The sequence below is a fragment of the Protopterus annectens genome, chromosome 4.part0, assembly GCF_019279795.1.
Source record: "Protopterus annectens isolate FY-2018-M chromosome 4.part0, PAN1.0, whole genome shotgun sequence".
Taxonomy (NCBI): domain Eukaryota; kingdom Metazoa; phylum Chordata; order Ceratodontiformes; family Protopteridae; genus Protopterus; species Protopterus annectens.
The window spans coordinates 673,354,578-673,380,990 of record NC_056733.1 but is presented as its reverse complement, the minus strand read 5'-3'; the positions used below and the strand labels follow the sequence as shown (position 1 = coordinate 673,380,990).

At 36.1% G+C, this 26,413-nt stretch overlaps 1 protein-coding gene across 1 annotated transcript in view; it reads left to right on the top strand.

Moving 5' to 3' along the window:
- Nucleotides 1–574: 574 nt before the first annotated feature.
- Nucleotides 575–26,413, top strand: part of FAM216A (family with sequence similarity 216 member A) — a 93,970-nt gene continuing 68,131 nt past the window's right edge. Inside the window, exons 1-2 of the mRNA XM_044068643.1 lie at nucleotides 575–874; nucleotides 25,617–25,657. Coding sequence (XP_043924578.1) covers nucleotides 771–874; nucleotides 25,617–25,657 — 145 coding nt within the window. The 5' untranslated portion in view covers nucleotides 575–770. The remainder of the gene's footprint in view (nucleotides 875–25,616; nucleotides 25,658–26,413) is intronic.

Here is a 26,413-nt window from a genome sequence, read left to right as displayed (position 1 = left end):
TCTTGTGACTAATTTCAGTTGAAGCAAGAGTACTAGTGTATCCCTAAACACATTTGAAAATATCCATTAAATCTTTATAAAATTAAATAACTGATAATAATTATGTCATTTCTGCTTATATGCTGTTAAAGTTTCTGATTCTTTTCTGCACCATGCTTCCATATATTAGGTGCAACCTGCTGTAGCTCCCAGTCCTGACATATTTGACTTAATTAAACAAAAGTAAATGCTCCCCACTGATTACAAAATGAAAATAAGAGTGTAAAGCATATATTACAATTGGTGGCTCACAAATCCTTAGGAGTATATTAAATAGCTGTCATCTGTGTGTTATTATCATGGAGCATAGTACAATAACATGAAATACTGGAAATATTGTAATCTGATCTTCAGACATACAGGAAATCTAAATGTCATTATGTTTATACAACAGTCAAATTGATATCTATGGAATATGAATTACATTAGCAGTAAGAACATTGCTTTTATACATATTATGTAAGTCACATTTCCCAGAAATCAAAGCATATATATAAGAACTGCATTTCCCAGAATTCTCCATCAGTCAAACAGAAGATCAATAGCTCAAGGCAAAAGCAGGAACAAGGACCAGACTTTGCTCGCATATAAAAATTAAGGTTAATAACATTCTGCTAGTAGAAAGCATCAAATATCAGTTTTGCAGTACTGTACAACATCTGGGTAATTATGATAGTAACTGAAGCAGAAATCTTTCTCACTGCTTGGAATTATCAACAAAGAAAGCAAAAATGATGAGAAAACAAGTAACCTTCATTGAAGATGGATCAGGTGAGAAGCAGACCCCTGGAGGACAAACTACACATTGTAAAGTTAACAGGAGCCTAGCAACAAGGTAAGCAGATGAAACCAAGTTAATATTTATGATGCTCTCATATTATCTAAAATCCTAGTACCTTTTGCTGCAGAGATAATGTGTCACCCTTGGCAGCTGGTTTAGTCTGAGCTTTGCTAGCCTTTGAGATTTTAATAGCTGTTTGTGTTGTTTAAATAATAAATGTGGCAGTGACATGCAATAAATAGCACTAAGCATTTGTAGCAGATTCTGGTCTTGGTGTGTAGTGTACATTGTAACTGTCTTCCTACAGCATTTTTTGTAGTGTAGATGGAGAATTAAACCTTTCCGTGAAGGTTTTCTAATGTGTACATAAGAACAGTAAACATATTGATGGACATGTATGACATTTTGCATTAGAAACTGAGGTAGAAATGTGTGTCATTACTAATATGACAATTTTCCCTTCTCTCTTTCTTTTTTATTCTACATGCTTTTTGGCAGTCAGCATTTCAGCAAAAATGTTTTTTAGGTATTTGCTGCTTGACATATAGATGCTGGCACTTTCAAACAGTCAAGTCTTCCTGTGAAGGGAACAATAACAATGTATCTTATCCTAATGGGAGGAATATACAGAGTCACTGGATGCCTACCCTTAGACACACACAGACACACACACACACACACACACACACACACACACACACACACACACACACACACACACACACACACACACACACACACACCAAGCATCAATATTTGTCAGTCAGCGTGGAGGAATTTCTCCTGTTCTCCATACTTTGTAATGAGAATTGTTTAGATGTCCCTTACCACCAAGGAAAGACAGCAACGACTGTGTATTGCACCGTTTTACACTCCAGCTAAACCTTAGGCATACTGGAACCCATGTGATTGGTATCAATGCTGAAGGCCAGTGAGAAAGTGAAACCTTGTTCTGATAATGTATTTTTAATAGTACTTTTCATAATCAACACTTTAAGCAAACGATTTTATAACATCATTCAAGCTTTGACCTTATGATCAAACCATACTAGTCATGGGTAGATCACTTCATTACTCCCTCCTGACCATGATTTCGTGCTACACTGCCACTGAATGCAACATTTTCTTTCATTACAAATGTAGCTTCATTTTCAGATGAAGTTACTTTCCAAGCTTTTTGACCATTTTAATATTCTTTTCCGTGGTTGTTGCTACCCGCGGTGGTGGTGCTGCGGTAGCGTTGTCGCCTCACAGTAAGACGATGCTGTTTGGTTCGATTCTCAGCTAGAGCATCTTCTGCGTGAAGACATGCGCGAATGGGCGTACCTTCGTTGAAGGTTGTGCGTCAGGGCTGATAACTGGGCACGTAAAAATTAACTACCATTCATTAGCGGACCGGAGTTCCGCTGTGGCGACCCCTAACCGGGAAAAGCCGAAAGACACAACATTCCTTGGTTGTTGCTAAGGTAAATGTTCTGTTGTAATTCTTCATAACTAAGTATATATTACAAAGACTGAGTAGTGTGGAGGCTGGACTTCTGTCTGGGATGCTAGTGACCTCAGTTCAAGAATGGATTACAATTTCTGGAAAGCCAGCTAGGTTCTGTAGGACTGAGTACTAAAATACAATTTTGTTGCCAGTGGTGGTGAGAGGATGGGGTCCTGCAATTCTTCAAGGTAAAGGAAACCTTAATAAATGTTGGAGGTCTGTTTTCATAAGAATACATTTCTGGAAGGGAAAAGGACAACAAAGGTATGGGTACTCCTGCAATCACTGAGTTTTGGATGGAAGAGGAAAAATGGACTGCCATGGAGTATCCCCTGATTTAAGCTGTGCCATCCTGAAAACCTTATGAGCTAGTCAAAGCTTTGTACACAAGCCAAAACACAGACAGGGGACAAGAAGCCCCTGCCTGTCTTATTTGTGAGAAATAGTGGGGAAATCTGCAGTGGAAAGGTAGATAGTAGGGGTATATGGTGATACCAGGGTTGAAGCTGTATTAAGTGTCAATTACTATGGTAGGCGTGGCAAGGATGTCTTGGGGAAACTGAGGATACTAAACCACATAAATGTGCTACATGTAATTTATTAGCTTAAACCTGAGAGTTGCTTATGCAGGGTTCACCTCACATTACAGAATCCTGCAGCACAATACTGCTTTCCACAGAGATAACAATATACTATTGATTTATAGTTTTGTATTATTGGCCCTTTCCTTACCTTGCACCGTAATGAAAATTAGTAATGGAAAGTGAGATGTCTGTGACCTAGCAAGGAAAAGCTTAAAGTTTCTTCCAAATTTGTTTCAGATAGAGTGATCGGCTGTTATCGTTTACCTAATCAAACGGTCTTTTTGTTTTTCACATACCTACATTGACTTGCTGTGCAGTGTACATAGCATGTTTCTATCCAAGTTGTATTGAGGCGCCTTATTAGACAACCAAAAGTCACTCTAAACTGCTGTATAGCACAGTAGTTAATATAGCAGTAAAAAAAAAAAAAAAAAAACATGGAGATCAACATTTGTATCACACTGAGTCTTGTCTACATATTGTGTGGCCCTGAGCAGCTTCTTTAATTTCAATGTACCTCTAGGTCTCCAGTGAGAAAAATGTCTTTGGTCTTACTGGGGTCTACATCATATTAAATAAAATGAAATGCACTGTAGATTTGTATCCTAAGAACAAGAAAAAAATCTACATGGTCTACATAATCTCTGTCATACTCCCCGGCTGCTGTTATAAGCGCTGGCACAAGTCCAGGTCAGCAGCCTACCAGGCAGTGTTCCATCACCTGGCACTTCATGGCTATTTTGATGCATTTTTACATTCGTTAATTACAGAAACATTTGCTAATTCTATTTTAATCTCAGCCACTATATGTTCACAGAGAGTAGCAAACCCTGCAATTGTCCTTTGGCTGTCACACTCTGTTCTTTCTTGTTAAAGGAAGCCATATGAAGAGAGAATAGAACAACATCTTTCCTTGAGATTAATTCTTTTTATTACATATTTGACAGATATTTGATTTTCCTGTGATGGCGATAACCCCTGGAGAGATTAATCTGCTTTTATTTCTGACTTAATTAACTTAGATTGCACTGACTTTCACAAATTAGTCACAGGAATGAAATGTTGTACACCCAAGACCTTCCAAGAGGCAATTAATTCTCATCAAATGACACCACTTTAAATGTATATTTCCACATATGCAGGAAAACAACTTTTGGAGTTCATATTTGGAAAAAAAATGACTTCAGTGAAGGTATAGGGTGTACAGCAAACACTTTTCAGAATTATTAGACAGAGTAGTTTAATTAGGATTTTGGGCTTTTAAGTCTAACTTGTTCATTTTCCAAAGACGTTATGAAAACATTTCAACAAATAAAAAGCAGAACAATAAAACAAAAGAGAATGGATACCCTCAACGGGCATTAATAAAATTAGCAAAGAAAACTTAAATTAACTTTATGCAGCCACAGACAAATTTCTTCTAGGAATAATAATAAGACAAAACCCAATGTTTTACATTTCTACATAGTTTATAGTAAACATGATTAAATTAAGAGAAATGAAGGACTGTTAGATATGATATTTGTTAATAAGAACCTTTACTGACCTGCACTTTTGAAGATGTCACATGGTACTCAGACCCCACTACTGGTAACCCTTTAAAGATTCAGCTACAGCATCATCACTGGATGTACTACATATATTCACATATGCTAATTCCTTCTGATACCATAAATATGTATAAGCTACAGCTAAATACATTGTTTGCATATATCTACAAGAATACTACCTGTGCCATGTGATGTATAATAATAATAATAATAATAATAATAATAATAATAATAATAATACAGTGAAAATGAATTCATCAGAAAAATAATTGCCTCAAAATGCACAGAAAATCTGTGCATAATTTTTATAGTCACTGTGTCACAGTGGCTTCTTGTACATTCTTTTGTATCTCAAATATAGATTTCCAGTAAGTTGATCAGGAACTGAGACACTCTTTGGAGTAGCACCTAGCTAAAAAGTCACATGGCATCATCATCATCAATTTGAACAACTTTCTGACTCTCTAGGGCCTGACCTTGAACTTGAGAAATACTCTGGTGACAATTTGACCTTGAGAAGGTGGTAGTGCTTTTTCAAACTCAGAAGCTTAAGTAACACATTAGAATTCTGATAGTGGAACAACTGAAGTTCTTCCAAACCAGATTATTTAATTAAATGTATTTATTTGTCTTTGATTAACAGTAAAATCTGACTGGGCAAAGCCCCTTTTTAGTGAAGGCCTGTAGTGAAAAGCTCCACAGTGCATATATTTGCACAGGAAGATATCACAAGTTAACAGTATATCTATCTATATCTGTTTCTTTAATTCTCCCTATCTCTCTCTCTCTCTCTATATATATATATATATGGGTCTACCTGATAACACCAACACATCACAACACCAACAACGAAATCACTGACACCACATAATCGACAGTTTACAAACACGAAACCTCACATGCCCGACACCATAATACCGACAATCAACAAACAAAACAAATCCCCTGTCCAAAAAGCACACACACAACACAAGCACACCAAAATCCTTACAAAGCCACACTAAACCTCACATACACAACTATCTACAACCTTAACTACCCTAACCCTAAGGTCCGTCACTATCATGCCTAACTGGGGTCAGGTAACTCTAACTCACTTAACCTGCCCCTAACCCAAAGACTATCACTACCGCACTTACCTAACCTGAGTTAACCCTAACTCACTTAACCCACCCTAACCCAAAGACTGTCACAATCACATTCACCTAACCAGCGGTAACTAACCTAACTCACTTAACCCGGCTAACCCAAAGACTATCATTACCGCACACTTACCTAACCCGGTTAACCTCAACTCACTTGGTAGATATTAGTGTCTTTATAGTGACATATTAGCATTATTTGTGTTTTCAGGATTTTGTGTTCTCAGGATTTTGGTGTTTTCATCTGTCGGTCTTCTCAGCTGTCGATCTTCTGGCGTCGGCGTTCTAAGCTGTCGACGTTGTCAGGTAGACCCATATATATATATATATATATATATATATATATATATATATATATATATACTAGAACACTGATGTATATATTATTTGATAGGTTATCTATCTATATCTATTTCTCTCATTCTCTCTCTCTCTCTCTCTATATATATATATATATATATATATATATATATATATATATATACTGGAACACTGATGTGTATATTATTTGATAGGTACAAGCTTGACACTTGAGTATTTGACAGGGGGGTAAGAAAGACAGTGGTATTTTACTGGTTCAACTATCCCTGAAGGGGTTATAAGCAGGTGTAATAGCTCTGGTAGTGATACCAGGGGTATACACCCCTTGCTTACAAATACCAGGGCATCTATCAATAGACATTCTCATCAGGTGCAGGGCTGGGGAAATGCGTAGGGTATGTAAGTAAAAATCTTTATGACCACACATTTATGTGTAGAGGTACATTTTAGTTTTAGTACACAAATACCAACTAAGATATATGTATAGTTTATCTCAATAGTTAGCATTCAGTTGAGAAATATAACCAGGAGAAAAACATGTGAAGATTTTTACAAGTTTGGTCTAATTAGATTAGGGGACTTAATAATGGGGTTGTTACAAGACCAAGACTAGTTTGCTGATGGTCATGTTTTTAATGAATGTTTAGATTATAGATGGGATGAGATATTTCTGATATCTGTTGAGACCGAGTTATACAATTTAGCAACATATAGATAGTAGAGAGCCACTGTTATGATTTTTAGATTTCTGAGTGAATGTTAGGTGTTGTTTCAGTGTTTGCAGTTCTTATTATTCCTAGTACAAATTTGTCTGTGGGTGTAGTAGGTACATTGCCCTTCTGCAAAATTAAGGTCAAAATCCACATTTATCCTCACTTTTTTGCAGCTCAGCAAAATTCATAAAGGATGTATCATAGCAAAAATTTATCAGACTGTCATTTGAGACCTCCAAAAATTAAAACTTGTTACATGTACTTTAGACTAGTAGACACACAACACTGACACTTTTATCCATCTCAGGCCATTTGCCTCAATCTGTCTAATAACCTGATAAGTTGTGAGTCATGTGCTATTCCAAACTAGAAGATCATTAGTTATATTGACCAATCCTTCTATCCCTGCAATAATTTCATCTATTGCTCCTTGAAACACTTCTGAGGCAGATGGCATTACGCAATCTTAGAGATATGTATTTGCCCACAGGATCGCTGACTGTGCAATGCTTTAGACTAGCTTCAACAAATTTAATTTCTCAAAATATTTCATTAGTATCAAGAACAGAAAAGAGCTTAGCATTAGGCAATGATGCAACATCTTCTTTAACGGTTTAAAGTTGATACTGCTCCCGTTTAATTAAGTTGCTCAAATCTTGAAGGTCTATATATATTCTAAGCTTCTCTGGCTGTGTATGTGCTACCATGCTATTTTCCCATTCAGTTAGATCTGCTTGTAGAGCAAATACACCTGTCAGTTCCACTTCCTGCTCAGTCCTGCTTTTGAGTGCTGCTCTGACTCTTCTTGATGCATATATAACTTGTATTGGTTCAGTTGATATCTTAACATTGTACTTTCATGATACACAGCCCAAATCAATGAATAAGTCAGAGTAACTCTGCAGCATATCATCAGTATCTTGGACATTGATCCTGTTGAAGCACTCATATCAGTATTCCTGTTGTTACATTTGGAAGCAATATCAATACTTTTAGCAGATTCTTTTAAATAATTTTACTAAAAAATGCATATATTCATTACTTTTAGCCCTTTTAAGCTACAAGTATTTTTGCATGATGATGATTATAGGTAGCTACTTGACTTGCAGTCCAGGGGACCATTTTAGAGCCCGATCCAAATTCCCAGCTGTTCCCAAGCACTGGCTGGTTAAGTGACCTGCTCAAAGTCACATTATTGGCAATTGAGGACTAAGGGAATCAAACCATGTACCACAAGAATTACATCTCAGAGGCTTACCCTTCGCTGCCACCAAGCAGACATGTTGTGTCTTGTGAATATGCATGTTGCCTTTGTGACCATTTGCATACTCTCATTTCCACAATCTTTACTATTGTCTGGATTACGTTTCTATTAATACTGCTCATGCACAAATCTGCAAGATATTCTGTAACTGAATGAATCCTTTTACGCATACCAAGTAACCTCATATGCAGAACCCAACAAAAAGCCAGCAGATAAGTAATATACACCCCAGCGGACCAAGCACTTCAAATACTACATAAAAAATCCAGAGTGAACTTCAGTGCTGAGGACACACAAAACTTTAATAAATAAAATACACACAAAGATAAAAACAAGAAGGTGAGCACTTTTGCAGTCTACTGGCTGCTTCTTCAGACCTACTAATACAGTGCATCTGAATTAATTATAAACACAAAGATTTTTTACAAGTTACCTAATAGTCATTGCATTTTAGTAGATTTGGTTGCTTTAAATATTTTTAGAAAGAGGCTGTGTGGAATATCATCTTATATTTTCTATGTTTGTGCTCACAATCAAGAAAGATCTGACACAATTGATTTGATTGTTTTTTTTTTTTGTTGGTTTGCTTATTTGTTTTTTCCATAGAATACATCAAAACAATGCATGGAGAATTGTACACTCCATAAGACAGATTCAGTGACTTAAGCATAGTTTCTAATAGTGCATTTCATTCTGTACCAGTGTCAGGGTTAAATGCAGTATTTTGCCTCTAATCACAGGCATTTCTGACCAAAACATTGTTGTCTCTGCTGCTTAAAATCTGGACTGCATTCACATTACACAATTCAACTTTCCCTACAAATGTTTCAAGTTTATTCTGTCCCTTTACCTTCACATACAAAGTTTGCTGTACAACTTTATTCTGACTTTTAATCATCTTTGCAAAATTAGGATGACTTTCAAATTAACCATAGGCAAGACTGCTCTGCAAATTGTAGCATGTTACAGGCCACCCTCACAAACTCAGGAAACTCACATGGCCTTCCTGAAAACACTAGAGGGGATAAATGTATCACCAAACACCATCATACTAGGTGACTTCAATTACCCTAATATAGACTGGGAACACTACTCAAGCCCAAACACCCTAGCCCAAAAGTTCCTGGAATTCATAAACTCAAATGCCATGGAACAACTAGTCACCATCCCCACAAGAGGAGATAACATACTTGATCTCATCATCACGAACATGGGAGCACAATGTTCAACACCGGAAGTATACCCCTCACTGGTGAGATCAGATCACAAACTAATCTCGCTGGAGGTCCTCATCCCACCCCACCTGAAATAAAAAGACCACAGTAAAGAACTTCTCAAAGCCGACTTCACACTTCTAAAGACTAGTGTGCTCTCCTTTCAGGCCCCGAGCGGAAAACAATACTCAAGCCGCTGAATCACTTACAAACGCCTTCTACCAGCACCTGCAGGACTGCATGGATAAGGCAATCCCAAGCAAAACAAAGACTCTTTGTACCAAAGGCAAGCGTCCAGTCTGGTGGACCCCAGCCATAAACAAACTCTACAACAAAAGGAGGAAGCTACTACAAGATAGAGCAAAATCCTTAAAAGGTAAGACACCCTTGATCACTATAAGTAAAAACTAAGAGCTCTCATAAAATCATCCAAAGCAAATTTCGAGAGAAAAATAGCTAAAGACTCAAAAGACAATCATAAGGCCTTCTTTAGCTATGTTAGAAACCTAGGAGGAAACTCCCAGATATGCTCAGAACTAGTTCAAAATGATGTGAAGATTACTGATCCTATAGACATTGCCAACATACTGGCTGACAGGTTCAGTGCAAACTTCTCCCCTCCCCAAAGGAGAGATATCTATACCAAATGAGTGCAGCCCCCAAGCATCTCCAGCCCAAGTGAGAACTGCTCTCTACAAAGCAAAAAACACAGCATCCATGGGACCCGATGGTGTCCCCGGCTGTGTGCTCCACGAACTCAATGAGGAATTAAACCCACAGCTAGGACAGCTGTTTAATCAAAGTCTTACCTCTGGATACATTCCAGGAGTGGCGCACTGCAACTGTGGTCCCACTTCACAAAGGCGGTGCCTCCACAGACCCTGGAAATTACCGCCCATTAGCTTGACAAGCCTTATCTGCAAAGCCATGGAGAGGATCATAATGGACCTCATAAATAAAGACATAGGGAATTTGCAGACTTTGGATCCAACCCAGTTTGGCTTTGTCAAAGGCAGATCATGCCTTTTAAACTTGGTTGACTTTTTGAAACAGTCACCAAAGCCATTGATGAGGAAAGGCAGTCCATACAGCCTACCTCGATCTGGCTAAGGCCTTGATACAATACCCCACTCGGGTATCATTGAAAAACTCATCAGCTTAAATGTTAACCCATACATCACAAGATGGGTTGCAAACTGGCTGAGTGACAGAACCCACAGGGTCAGAGTTGCTGGCGCCATGTCAGACTCAAAGCCTGTCACAAGTGGTGTCCCACAGGGCTCAGTCCTGGGCCCACTCTTGTTTGGCATCTACTTTTCTGAAGTACAAGCAAACACAGGAGGGTTATGGCTGACAAAGTTTGCAGATGACTGCAAACTGGGCCATAGTAGAAAACACATCTGACACAGATATCCTTCAGAAGGGTCTCACAGAAACGGATAACTGGTGCCAGAGCCACGGCCTAAAGTTAAATGCCAAAAATGCATAGTCATACCCTTCGGGAAAAACAAGGTTACCCCTAGCTACCAAATAGGTGGCAATCCACTGAGCACAGAAGAAGTTATCAGGGACCTGGGGACCCAGGTTGATAGTAGTCTGTCATTCGACACCCATGTAGCTAAAGTAGTTAGGAAGTCCTTCTACATTGCCCACCTTATCATGAAGGGATTCTCATCTAGATCAAGGGAGGTCATAGTCTCCCTTTACTCATCACTCATCAGACCAATGATTGAGTACAATGCCCCATTCGGAATGTATCTGACCCGACACTTGCAGCAGCTGGAGAGGCCACAAAGTTCCTCACCAAAAGGATAAAGGGTCTCAAAAATCTGTCCTATGCTGCCCGACTGAAAGAACTCCAGCTCTATTCAGTCGCCACCATTGCTCAGAGGTGACCTTTGCCTAACATACAAGGCCATGTCAAACCCAGATTTGATGAATATGCTTCACCTCAAAAATCTAGATCCATCAGAGCCACAAGGGCGGGAGACTTAAACCTCGACACGGCTATTAATAGGACGTGCTGGAGAGATAGATTCATCACCCAAAGACTCCCTATGCTGTGGAACAAAATCCCGGTACATGTGAGGCAGAGCACCTCGCTGGCCTTGTTCAAGAGAAATCTTGACCAATGGATGGGAGATCGCAGATATACCCCAGGAATTACCTCAGTGTCACTGCTCGACAGAGGCACAGCAAAATAATGGGTATAGTTCCCCATACTAAAGGGGTGGCGTAAGCCACAAAACAATGGGCTAGGCTTATAAATGCCCTCGGGCAGATAGCCTAGTATGAACCTATGAACCTATGAACCTATGAACTTACAAATACAATTAATGCCTGATTGCTTCTTTATTACCTGGAACTAAATATCTGTTCGGTACCCTTATCAACTTTTTTATTTTTATTTCTGTTACTCATTTTAAACATTATTTTGCCCACATTTCATTCACAACTTTTATTCTGCAGACTTCCGATTCCTTAACCAAGCTTTTAAGCAGTATATTCAAAAGATCACTTGCTGTACATCCCTACTACCTCTTTATCAAACCTCAAGAATAAGTTTCTTAATAGTGTACCTTTCATTTGTGATACCACACACAATTCTGTTGTTTGTCTGTGAATCATGTAAGTCACCAAACCTAATAATTTTTTATCTTATGTTTCATTTCAGTCAGATAAGCAACTATTCACTCTTGAATCCATTGCCTTCTACTGATGAACAAATGCCTTACACAGTAAAAGATGCTTCTCTGGCTTGCATTATTATCAAACTCTCTCCCTAGAGCTGATAATATAGAATGCCTCTGCTCATATTTAAGTTAAAAGCGATAAATACCATATTCACATCCTTGCCTGTTAAATGAAGAAACCTTGCAAATGTATCAGTTCAGGCTCCTCAATATAGCTCAAATTTTTGAATCCAGAGATTCCACTTTTCAAATAAATGTCCATATTTTTAAAGACATTCATGATTAGAGTGATTAGAGTGAAGACATTTCAAGCAAAAATGAAGAAATGCTGTGGAAGGATTGGTGGTTCAACAATATTAAGAGTAAAAATCAGAAAAATGGATGTACTATATGGGAGAATTAGATTCTGAAATTAAAAGTCATTTGTATGCAGCAAGATTATCAGATTACTTGTTTCACTGTTAGTAATGCAGAAATGTGAAAAATTAACTGTCATCTTCTGTGGCTATGATACAAAGGTATCTCTGAATGCAGAAAATCCACAGAGTGAAGAAAAGTTCTAAAGTTTGATGCAGTGTGAAAAAAAATCAGCATTTGTTGCTAAACTACCTTTTAATTCTGACACTATGTAGTATATGTACACAGTAAAGCAGCCATATGTTCGTGATGATTAAAGAGACATTAGATTTGATGTGCATTCATTCTTTTTTGGGGAAAGTGACTAAAATGTACATGTAGATGTGTACTCACATGTTTATCCACAGTATTCTCAGAGAATAATAACGTTTTAATTATCTTCTTTATTTGCTTTATTTGTATGTTGATCCACAGAGTTAGTTTCATGAATGTTGGCTGTGACAAGACTGATTAAAACCATTATTAATATGAGAAACAGAAGTGTAAAGTTGGGCCTCCGGCATTGCTAGTTTTTGGGGACAGCATGAATATTTTTATGTTTGATTCATATATATGCAACGTGAGCAGTTTGTTGTTAAAGTGTAGATTTATATGAGTTTGAGCCACAGAAATTGGAAGATAAACAAATTCAGAAGTCTCCTTCAAGCTCTAATTCTAAGAATGTTGATGATAATATTATCCATCTGGTAGGTGCACATAAGTAATTTTAATTTTAGGATAAAGCAATGCTATCTGTCTGTCTACCTATCTGTCTATCTATCAATCTATTTATCCATTCTTTTGTGGTTGTGTTTGTTAAAATTTCTTAGTCATGGAAATGACCCTACTTAGTTGACTTCATTAGCATTTCTTCCCCTGGAGTCGTAACTGCAATCATGTGTAAAAAGATACTGCAGGACCTCATAATCTGTAGTGTTAGTGATGCAACATGTAGCACACTCTCCTTTGATGTTGGAAGATCATAAGTCTGTAAGCTAGCTTCCTACAAGTAATTGGATTAAAGGGGATGCTGCACTCTTGAGTTTGCTATACTTTGAATGAGATGTTAAACTGAGGCATCGTCTGGTAGTTCAAGTGAATGTAAAACATCCTACAGCACTTATCAAAAAAAGTAGGGGGTGCTTTATTATATTAACACTTTTCCGTCTTTCTTTCATTATTTATGCATTTATTTTATTTACACTTTATACAGCTTTATAAAACACTATATATATTAATTTCCTTAAATGCATTCAATAACCATTTCATCCCCCACCCTTCGCACTATAATAATTTCACATATTACTTCCTTATCGTCTTTTCTTTTGTTACACAGAAATTCTATAATCTTCTTTTTCATAAATACTAAATAACAATGAATAAAATTTTATCTATTTTCAGTTTCTTTTTCATTGTCTACCTTATATTTTTCATATATTACCATGTTCAGACCAATACTTTCCAATCATAAACATCTTTGAATAATTTTCAAACCCCCTAATTTTTCCTATAGTCAAAAAATGTTGTAAGACCTCTTCAGCATTACAGCTATTACACATTCTTTCTTTTATAATTTTATATTTCACGTTACTTTTCATTGGCAGTTTTCCAATAACAAACACTGCAGAAAATCACTGACTTCAAAAAGGGATCCAAATCTTTCCTGCTTTTCCTTATTGCTTTCTATATTCACTGGCAATATTCCCAGAGATCAAGATAATAGTTTGCTTTCATTATTTGTATGCTATTCTTTTCTTTCCATTTCTATTTTTGATATCAATTTCTATATCTTTATTTTGCTTTCATATTTATTTTCTTCTAAACATGTTGTGTCTATTTTTTTCTTTTCTTATCTCCACCCATCCATATATCTTTATATTTTTTCAAATAACAAACTTCCTAGTATTGTCTTTTTCAGACATTATTTTAACACCCGGAACAAATTTATTGATCCTAAGAAAACAACCATAGTTATTAAATTCAATTCCCCATTTTCTTTTACATCAGAAACTATCCCTCTTTTGAGTGGATTCAACTTTTTTCCCAAAAAAAAAAAAAAAAAGATACTGAATAATTCACTTTCCATGGAGCTTGGACACATATACATACCACCTACATATGATAGCTTTCTTAAAATGTATGTGTTTTAACATACATACTCTTTCTCTTAGGAAGAACTGAAACACCCTCCACCAGTCTGTGAATGTTCATATTTCTTTTTGAACTTTTCTCTCCATGTTTTCCATTATTCTTTGTTCCCTTCCAAACTTAACTACTAGAACATCAGTTTCATTTCTGCTAAAATAAATCACTGCCATTCTTCTGCTTTTACAACCGCTAACTTTTTGACTTATTTAACTGTAACCCCTCTGCACCCAAAATTTGTTCTGTTCCAAAAACCATCTCTTTCATCCAATGTTTTTAATTGGCTAATAAAATCAAATCAGCTGAATAGGTTAACATTAATAGCCCCTTTATCCCTTCCTTAGCTTCCCATCTGCCATCCTCTAATCTTGATCTATATGTTTGTATAACTGTATTCATTATGATCATAAACAACTACATGTTCAATAGAGAACCCTGCTTTACCTCTCTTTCCTGTATTATCTTTTTCCTTCCAATAATTCACCATCACAGACAGACAACAATTTTTATAATTTGTCCTAACTATCCTTATCTGTTTCCCCAACAACATATTTTTTAAATGGACAACATATCCCCATCATCAGTACCATCAAATGCCTTAGCCACATCTTCATAAATATTTTATAGTCAACTTAATTGGTCTCCATGTTTTTATTTCTTCTCTTTCCTAATCTTTCCATATAAATTTTATAACCCCCTTACAAAACTCTTCTTTTTTATACATTCCTCATTATATTTATTCAGTATTTCCAGAAAACTTAATTTTCATTATCTGCTATTTCTTTATAAAAACTAGACTCTAATCCATCAGTGCTTGGTGTGGCTTCTTCTTTACCTTCCTTTCTAGCATCATCTAACTTTTCTGTCCTTAGTTCTTTTTCCCATTTCTTCTACTACCTCCTTTTTCCCCTTCTTTACTTTCCATGCACCCCCTCTTACATTCTTTCTCTCATACATATTTTGAACATACCTTTTAACTATATCCATATCTTCTTGTTTATATTTTAACTGTCCTTTTTTATTCATTACATTCAAATTTTTCTCTTTATACCTTGGCTTCTTACCTAAAATGGGGAAATGTCTTCTTTTCTCCCTTTCAAGTAATATTTTTTCTAAATATCATTTCCATTTTTTCTCTCTGTAATATTTATAAAACGTATTATATTTTTCACCACAATTCTTTCACAAATTACTTTTTGATTATTTTATTTCATTTTTCCTTCTTTCAGTGCTCTTACACTACTTTTATGTATATTACATAAACTTCACATTCACCAACCCATACTTTTCTGTCATCCACAACTTTTTTAATATCATGTACATCCTGACATAAGATTAGAAAGATAATTTAACTCAATTGCCTTTCATTTCAGTCATTCTAAATTGTAACAACCATTTTCTTTTTAGTTGTACATTTAAATTATAATAAACATAATCCTTCCAATGAGCTGCATTACTTCTCCTTTCACATTCATTAACAATTTTTCTGCAAGTGCAAATGTCTTAAAAGTTATTTTGCAGAAGGGTTCAGTTCCGATATGTATTAGTGCTCTAGTTTCAAAAAACTAAACCTTAAAGGCTTTACAACATTGTCTAAAATGCAGTACTTATTTATTTGCCGTTCATCCTTCATTTTCGCCCGTACCACAAGGTCTTTTCCCGCCACTTCTCAACAGCTCCATTCTGTTTCTGCTGCACCTGCATATCCTTTTCATTCTGCAGTCTTTTACTAGAATCTGCTACTGCTGTTGCATTAAGTTTTTCATCTGGTAACACTGCTCTCATTCTCTCTCTCTGTTTATCACTCTCTGCTTCATTTTCTTGCAGCCCAACACAGATCATGCCATTTAACCAGTTACTCTACTGTCCAGACCTGCCTCCTCTGCATCCATATCATTGTTTGCAAAATCCTTCTTGCTTTCTCTCATCTCCTCATTACCAAATATTTTGTCCATCCTCACACTCTACAGCATGGCTTCTGACTCCTCTGGTTCTAATTCAGCCATTATTTTTTGAAAGACAGAGTCGTTATTACCTCTTGATGCCACAATATTCAGCTCCAATACATCACTGTCATTCTGGACTACACTTTCCATTCTCTCCTTTTCCATCTTATCTTCACTCACAGCATCTGTCTTAGTCTCAGTGATCACTGGTAACCCCCTGGCACCACCTAGTGACCACATCACCAAAGGTCTTCCAAAGAATAGGAGAAGTTCCCCAGTGCCCTGGCTAAATTTTCCCTAGTCAGATTGAATATCACTTCAGGTCACCCTTGGAAAGAGGAGTGGGACTAACCCGGTCAACAAAGAATGAATGAATGAATGAATGAATAAATAAATACATAAATGATTTGACACACTGTTTCTTCTATGAGGTGGTTAAATAACTAATTAAGAATTTCAAGATATCCTCTAGGCACAATTAAGACCATATGCTGATGCAGCAAGTCAAGTAAGTATACTTGGTTTCTCGATGCACATACTCCTAGCTACCTATATAGTTATTAGGCCAGCAAATTAAATTATAAAAGTAGTGAAGGATGTTCTTGTGTGTTTGTATATTTATCTGTCTATATACACAAATGTGTGTACACACATGTATACATATGTACATATTTTTATCAAGCTATTTAAAGTTATATCTATTTATGGTATTCATTTAACATCTTTTTTGTTGAATTGTGACTCAGCTGGCTGATCTGCTGACTTCTTATTTGTCACAAAAATTACTTTACAGGACTGGATTTGGTTCAAGATTGGCTCCCAGTGGGGGTTGGGGAGTTCTTCCTTTTCCCTACTGTTGTGTGATCTTGAAGTTATTATATATAAGCAGCAGGTGATTAAGAGGCTTACCATCTACAAAAACAACTTTTTTTAATTTTTTTTTTGGTTCAACTGTTTTTGTAGTCAACCATTGTTTGTTAACCTTTTTCACTGTCATCCACTTTAATGCTGACAAAGTGAGTGTTTGTGATGCTTTATTTCTGATCTTTGCAAATATATACACATAAAGAGAAGCTAAAGCTAGATTTGTAGCTATATGTTTCTATCATATTTGTTTTTACTTAATCTCATTTAACTGAATTACAAATCACTGAAAAATCATTGAAAATACATGTTGTTGAAAAATCATTTAATCAAATCACATCATAGAAAACTTCATATAGGGCAAATGTGCCTTAAAAAGTTATCAACACAGTTTTTTCTATTAACTACAAAATTCTTGAGTATTAATTTAAATTATACATGCTCTTCATTATTGGAGCCACGGTTTCAAATTTCCACATCCAACATTTTAATGAAACAAACACAAATAACTAGTGCCTTGGAATAACACTTTCAAGTTTATTTTTTTAAGCAGGGGGACAGACCCCCCCTTAACACTATACTAACTCCATAGTCACATAGCAATGTAGAATATAGAAAAATATGCATTTAGTTACTATTTTTGCATAAACATAAACTACAGTTTTTTATGAATTGTGATTCAGTTAAATGGATTTTTCAATTTCTTTTTTCAGTGATTTAGGATTCAATTAAATGAGATTTAGTGAAACGCAGTGCAACCATATATAAATATAGACACACACACACACACACACACACACACACACACACACACACACACACACACACACACACACACCTGCACACATCCACATCCACAAATACATTTTCATACACATTCCCATTACCAGCTCAGATGACTGCCGCTTTCTGCTCATAGTAACAAATAAAGAAATAGAGTACAGTAAAAAGGGGAGTAACACTGACACAGTGCAGTTTAGATGGGTTATTTCTTTACCCACTTGCTGTCTACTCTACACCCCAGGGTCATACAATATCCTACTAACCTGCTGGTACACATTCCTGGGAAACCATTCAGAAGGTTCTTTTCCCATGGGGAATGTGACAACTCCATGACGGCATGGTCTGTAAGTCCCAATCCTCCAAAATGGTTCCACTCAAAAACTACATTCACAGAAATTGACTTTGCCCTTTCCCTACTGTTGTATGACTATGAAGTTAGTATGTATAAGATGGGGAGGTGTAAGGGTTGTACCCCACATGTTGGGTGCAGGGAGCTAGCCCTCTGCAAAAATAAATCTTTTCTTTAGATTTGCTGAATGTTTTTTTCAGTGAAGCTGTTTCAGAGGTTTAAGATTCAGTGAAATTACCTTCAGAACATCAACATGCTTCTCGCCCATGTTAGTAAAGCAGCTTGCTATTGCAGTTCCTTAAGTATTCATCAAGGATAGAGAAATGCTAACTTTCCAAAATGGTTGTACACTGATCAACAGCTTAGCTTCAGCTCTCCCTGTTTTTAAAAAAGAAAATGAAACAGAAGGGCCAGGAACTGTGTCATTTTAGTAAATTCAGTTACTGGCTAGTAAGTACACTGTCTGGATGCCAGGAAAGAAGAGACTAAGACAGCTTGAAAGAAAATGAGTTGGAAAAGGTGAAGAGAAAACACTGATGGGGAAGAAGCCTGCAGCTGTTCAGCAAAAAGCAGTTCAAGCTGTAACTGTGGTGCAAGACATGACTTTCAGTAATCTAGAGAAAAAAATAATAAGTCAAATGTGCTCAGAGCTGATTAAAATAAATGAAACACTGAGGGATTATATCAATCCAAATAAAATTCTGGAAAAATGGAAGAAGCTTCAAACAGATAGTCAGCTGTGCTGATAAAAGTGCAAAAATCAGATGTCAAAATGAAGAAAAGCCTGGCTATGTGACTGTTCAAGAAGAGGTGTTTGAAAAAAATGGTAAAATTAGAGGACAGAGCACTTAGGGAAAATCTGAGATTTTCTGTTGTACCAGAGAAACTAGACTCTATTCATTTTATGAAGGTACACATAAGCAATTGGACTGGTATTCCATAGCAGGAACTGCTGCACTGAAATGGCACAATCATGTGTATGCTCCAAATCTGGACATGAGAAAGCAGCCAAGACCTGTATTTGTAAAGATGCAAACCTACCAGCAGGAAGAGTTGATCCTGACAAAACTATGGCAAAAGGGCAAATTATTAAACGTCAGAGACAGTAGAGTATTTATGGAAAATGATTATTCACTGTACACTATGTAAAAGAGAAGTAATGTATTCCAGTAATCAGGGTATGGTGAAAGAAATGTTTGAGATTCAAGCTGCTGCATCCCACTGTCTATTTTTCCCTGAAGGATCAATGTAATTTTTTGATGCAGAACAGGCTAAGGAGGGAATTCAAAAGTTTGTCCAACAAAAAGTGACCCATTAAGCAGAAATGGAGTCTGCTTCTCATTCTTCTGATAATAAAGCACATGGTGAGACCTTGCCAGTGAAACCTTTTTCTACTGTTTCTAAGAAAAATGATTGAGAGACAAAGAAAAGCAAAGGAGTTTCTTAGAAGTATTAGGAGTACCTTGGAATTAAACCAGAATCTGGAGTTGGAAGATGGAGATGAATAGGAAGAAGACTAGCAACACAGAAATTAGTGAATAAATGTGAGACTGCAGAGCATCAATTGCATTTGTGAAATATGGCTGTGTAAGAAAAAGTGAAAAAAGTGGACTTTTGTTTTGTCTCAACAAAAGTGAAACATCTTGCTTTTGTGGAGACAAAAGCACTTAATACTTGTGTGTTTTTCATTAAAATTATTTCGTCCAGTATCCTGTTTTAGTACATTTTATTGGATTTTTCTGAAAGCATGCAAGTTGTTTTCACATTGGGAGGGGAATAAAGTTCACCAATTAGTGTAAATAGAAGCACAGGCAATAACATGCATCTTGGCATGGATACCCTTACTTTCAGGTTAATTAAGGCCTGTGTTTGCAGCTGTCTGTTTGTGTCAAATGTTCCTATTAGGAGGATTAAATGCCATTATTTGAAGATGTGTTTGTATTAAACATAGTTAAGTGCATTTGCATTAAGTTACCAGGTTATACGGTGTTCTGGGGTTGAATTTTTTTGTTGTTTAAGAGTTTCTATTAAAACAAAAAGTATTGCAAAATTTGACATAGGTTCCAATGTTGATGATAAGAAAAAAAAACTGTATAAAGGCTTAACCTGTCAAACATTAGTGGGTGCATGTATCACAAAAGTTGGAAATAGACATTTTTGGTGGGAATAATAACTTCTTGCCATAATGGCGACACTTTCCATATTATCTTGGAATGTGAATGGTCTCACAGGTGTAGGCAAAAAGGAAAAATATTTCATTATATTAGGAAATGCAGAGTGCAAATAGCAATGCTATGGTAGGCACATTTGGAAAGAACTGAGCATGTGAACTTGATAAAGAAAGGATTTCAGGATGGATATTCAGCAGAATATAAGAGACAAAGGAAAAGAGGAGTACTTAACTTAATTGATAAAGGAGCTCTAATAGTGATAGAAAAGGGGAAAAAGATAATACTGACAGATTTGTGATAGTAAGGTGCTACTAATAAGGGATGGAGAATATGCTGGCATGTATTTATATTTCACCTAAAATTGCTACTATGGAGTTTAAAAAATAAAAGAAATAATTAACTTTAAGCAGGGAATATTCGTTATAGGTGGGACTGGAATTTGATTTGCAACAATGAGGATGTATCTGGGGGGTGGCTAGAAGGGAAAATATAACAAGAGAGGGTAGATTTCTGAAAGAAATTTCTGAAAATATTTGGTATGAAAGATGTGAATTCAGTTGTAGAAACTCAGAGAATTTACATATTATTCCCAAGGTACAACAGTTGGGCTAGACTAGACAGACATATTTCACAGGAACATGTACATTTAATTGAGAACTTTGATACACAGCCAATAACTATGTCAGATCATTTGCAATAAGTACTAAGATAAAAGTGCAGGGTAATGAAGTAAATATGAGAGTGACACTTCCCCACCTACCTGTTAAAAAGACAGGAATTTAAGGAATAGGTAGTGGAAATTATTTGGGAGTTATCAGAGAAAATAGAAAGTACTCTAGGAGTTATAGCTAGTGAATGGGGTAACATGAAATTGGAGTTTAAAATAGGGTAGAAGTAAAACAGAAAGAGATCTGGTTAAGAAGTAACAATAATTATTTAGAGGGGGTGACAAAGATTAAAGTATTGTAGTATAAGGGGAATCTCACAGAGCAAAAAGAGGTTCAATTGCAGAGTGCTAATGAGAAAATAAAGGAGTATCTGGATAATATGCATACGTCTCGGAAGATTGCTGTTTTCCGATATTAACTCCAGAGAACAAAAAAATTTTGGCACATTGACTTAGGAAAGAGAAAGTAGAAAAAGTTGTAGACAAACTTAGGGATTCTATAACAAGTAGAATAACCACAGATCATGTAGAGTCTTACATACATTTCTGAAATTGTATAAAAATTTGTATAAATTGGACAAGTGGGAAAATCACGAAAAAGCACAAATGGAAATATTTATGGAAGACTTAATTATGTCAAAGTTAGAATTAAATGAGGCTCAACAGATAACATTTAAGATGGAGACGAGATAAAAAATGGTGATGCATTACCAATCAGCAGAAAAATTCTTCAGGAATAGATGGTATTCCAGTGGAAATTTAAAGGCTAGGGGAGAAGAAAGTGATAAAGATCTGTAAGGTTTTAACAGTATGTTAAAAGGAGGGGAGGCTCCAACATCCTGGAAAAAGCTATGGTGGCTGTAATACTCAAAGACAGTAAAGAACTATCAGATCCAGCTTCATACAGGCCCATTTCAATTTTAAACCATGATTAATAAGTGTTGATGTCTATAATTGGTAAAACACTGGCAAAGGTGATACCAAAATTTTGAATATGGATCAATGTGGTTTTGTGGTGAGAAGGCAAACAGTTGACAACATTAATAGCACAGTGATTATCCAGAGGCAAGCAGAATGTAAGAAGATACTACTGTCATTGGCGGGTCTTGTTGCAGAGGAAACATTTGACATAGTAAGCTGTGATCTTTTATGAGTAAGACAATGGAAAGCATTTGCATTTCCTGATACCATAATAAGGTTAATTCGAAAGATATATGAATGATCGGAGGCAAAAATCCTAGTGAAAGGGTTACTTTCTGATAAGTTGTGTCTGAACAGAGGAACCAGGCAAAGGTGTCCTCTTTCCCCTTTGTTATTCGTGTTATATTTAGAACCATTGGCAAAGAAAATAAGTGACTCAGAAATTCAAGGACATGATTGGTATGGTGTTGAAGAAAGGTTGGCTTTATTTACAGATTATATTATTTTGTACCTAATGGAACCAGAAAAGAACATCTCAATGTTGTGAAACATTCTAAGACAGTTTTTTTTTGGAACACAGTATAAAATTAATGAAGATTAATCAAAGGTTAAAGCTGTAAACTATGTATCCCCATGAATTGGTTCAGCAGTACACATATTTATGTGGACATGATAAAATGAAGTATTTAGGAGCAGGGATTAAAAAGGATTCTGTTATGGCAGCGAAGAATACATGGGAATAGACTAAACAAAAGTGAATAAAAAAACAGAGAAACTGGTGGCTCTGTTTTATGGATATGGATAGCAACATACAAGCAGCGAAAATGTTTTTAGTCCCTTTAGTTTTATGCACAGGTCAGACATATTTTTATCAACCAAAGGAGAAGTTGTGGATAGTAATTAATAAAGAGTTGATGGATTTTATTTGAGAGAAGAGGGAAAGAGTCGAGTGGTATAAGTTGATCCTCCCACTAGAACAAGGAGGTTTAGGATTACCTGATTAGAAGGGATATTTTATAGCTACACAGTTAAGGCTGTTATATATAACACAAGCAAAAAGCTACAATTCAGAGTGGAAAGGGAGGATGATGAAACGGGGGTAATTCAAGAAATTAGGAAAGAGTGGGATTCTGGATGCACATCATTTTTAACGCCCATATTAAATTATCACTTAAGAAATAGGTAAACATATGTTAACAAGAAAAGAAAACAAGCCATTTAAACATTTTTCCATTTAACTACAACATACATTACATGTATCTTCTTTATTGCTTTCATCAGTCCAACATTACAAAACATTGCTGAATTCCGACCTTCCCCAAAACCTCACTCCTCCTCCTGAACATTATTAATGCACGTATTGTTTCCACAATTTCCATTTACTTCTATATAATTTGCTCCTTTCCTTTTCTAAAGATCCCTCTTTTAGTTATTTTATCTATTTTATAATTAGTGTAACTAAAGAAATATTTTTTTTACCTAGAATACAGACCTGAATTGCCTAGACATAGTAAGACCTTGTTAACTTTAATTCTAGTGGCTGCCAAAAAAAAAAGCAATTACTAGAAAATGGAAATCAAAGTCTAAATCAACTATTCTTGAAGCAATGAATATTGTAGCAGTGTCAAAAGAACTGGAAGTGGGATCTTTGGAAAATGGTAGGAGTAAATTACATAGAAAAATAGAAATTGTGAGAACAATGCAGGCAGAAAAATGTTTTGGAGGAGGAATAAAGTTTATGAGAAGACTGAAACTGGACAATTTATGTAATGTTGCTTTGATTATATAGTATAGAATAATATATGTTTGTAAATGTGAACTTGTTAATTTGTTTTTTTTTTTTTACTTTTATATAAATATAAATTTGCCTTTGTCTCAAGTGATAATTTAATAAAGGTGTTAAAAAAAGAGATGTGCTAGAACCGGGACCGTCCACAACACTTCCCTTTCCCCAAGGAAAACAAGACTTTTTTTTTGTTAGTTTTGTGCTGCTGTTTAATTGGAGGTTAACACCACAAGTGGAGAATATGGTTAAATACAAGATATTGCTGTTAGATAAAAAAAACTACTCAGAGAAGACAAATAAAATGAGAGTTTGTGAAATAAAGTTCCTTTGGAGAAGAGATGAGCCAAAGCCAATTTTCTGTGACAGCTTGAAAAACTTGGAGACTCAGGATGACCTTAAAGTGCAGTTACTCTGTTCATGTCGAGAGGAGGTTCGCTGGTTTAGACATCTTATGAGTATACTTTCTTGTGCCTACAATGGGATGTGTACCAGTCATGGCCCACTGGGAACAGACCCTGGGGTAGACGCAAGAAATCTTGGAGGGGTTATATATCTCATATTGACTGGGAAACCTGGGAATCCTTCAGATGAGTTTGGAGACTGCTACTGAGACAGGGAAGTCTGGCCTAACTTTGTCAGCATGCTACCATGTGACCCATACCAGGACAAATGGATTAGAAAATAAATGAATATTTTGAGAAGTTCCTGAATACCTGCACTGTTCTGAAAAATAAATAATCTAAGTCCTGATGTGTCATTGTAAGCATGGTATGGAAGGGACTAAAGACTTAAAAAGCCTTTCCATAATGTTACAGAGCTGGCCTTCCAGTAGTTGATTTCAGCTATGTGCTATCCACTTTAGGCTTATGCTTAACGGACAGTCAAAAGGCCTGAAACGTGAGATCCATTTTGGAAAGCAGCTGAGTAGCAAAATCTGTCAAAAACTTGGCATTTAAAATACCTACAGATTTTAGGTTATCTTACATTTTTATATAATGATAATCTTTAGGATAACTACGCATTTTAATTTTATATATAGTATACATTTCTATATTTTCCTTTTTTTTTAATTCCATTAGCCACTGAGTACCAGTGGAAAAATGTAGCTGTCATAATCTGCTTGAATTTTGTATTGCATGACAAATAAATATGAAGTTCCAGCTTATGAAAGACAGACTAAAACAATTAGCACTCACTAGTAACTTTAAGATTTATTATGAAACATTAGTCCTTTTGTTTCAGGACTTGATATGAATACATTTTAAACTTCTTAAATACATAAATGAGTGTTATTTTACCCATTTAAGAATCTTATGGTAAAAATGTGTTCATATCATGATTTAAAGGCAAAATCCTTGGCGCTAATGTTATATAATAAAGTTTAAGGTTACATGCTGGTTGTTATGGTCCATTTTTTGCATGCAACACTGCATAGCTGCAAAAAAGTTAAATTAAATAAAAATAAAAAATAAAAATTACAGCTTATGTATGGATACAGTTGGTTAACAGACAAGTACAGTCTGCTGACAGTAATATTTTAGTATCTATGTCTGTAGCTACTTTAAACTAGCTTTTTAGGGGGGGGGAATAATATACATTGCTAAATTCTACCTGCAAAATTGAATTCTATTCTTTAATGTAGATTAAAGAATGTCACAGGTCATCTTCAGTTGAATGCAGTGTTAGTTCATTTATGTAGACTAGTTAAAGGTCCTCCAAAAGAAACATAAAATTACCATAGCAGATAAAACAATGGATAATTCAAATGTTGTTTAACAAAAGTGTGTTCTTTTAATAGGGCATTAAGCTGGACCTATCCACAGAACATTGCTGGTAAAAGTAAGTACAGTTTTGCCTTATTAATGATTAATATACCAGTTACATATAAGATGCTTAATTCTGAGACTTCTGTGTCTTACTTTTTCCTCCACAGAACTGGCCCAATGACTCTTTTGCTTGCATTCAGTCAACCCATTTGTTCTGTGAGGTGAGAGCTGGGCATCCTTAGCCCAGGTGAGAGCCCCACAGCCCATTTATTCCCAAGCAGTGAGACTCAGGTGGTATGGGATTGACCACCTTGCTGGTCCTGAGAATTTGCCTACCACTGCCCTATTGCAATGCTCCCAATCACATGGCAGCTCTCTGAGCTCCACTGCATGTTGCCTGCCTCAGGGAATATGCCTCCAGAAACTCATTCTGCTACATGTGTATGCACTGTGTTAGTGTGTGTGCTTAGGCTTGGGCTAGGTGTCATCTGGTGGTGAACCAGTGCTGCCTTCCTCCCCAGAATGGATGAATCAGTAGCAGCCTCTCACTCCCATTAGGCTAATGCCAGTTCCTTCAACCACCTAAGCTGGTAAATGAACTTGTGTCACCTTGTCAATAGTCGTGGCTTTATACCTTCATGCCTGCAGAGCTGGCTTTCTGTATGTTTGTTCACGATGCAGAATCAGTGGTAACTTAAGGCAGTCTGTAGATATATCAAGTTTGTGAAAGGTGAATGAGTGAAACAGCACAGTCTAATTTCTCAGTCAGTTGTACAGTACCTGTATATTGATTTGAATAGCAACATGTTACTTTGGTGCCTCGCTATCC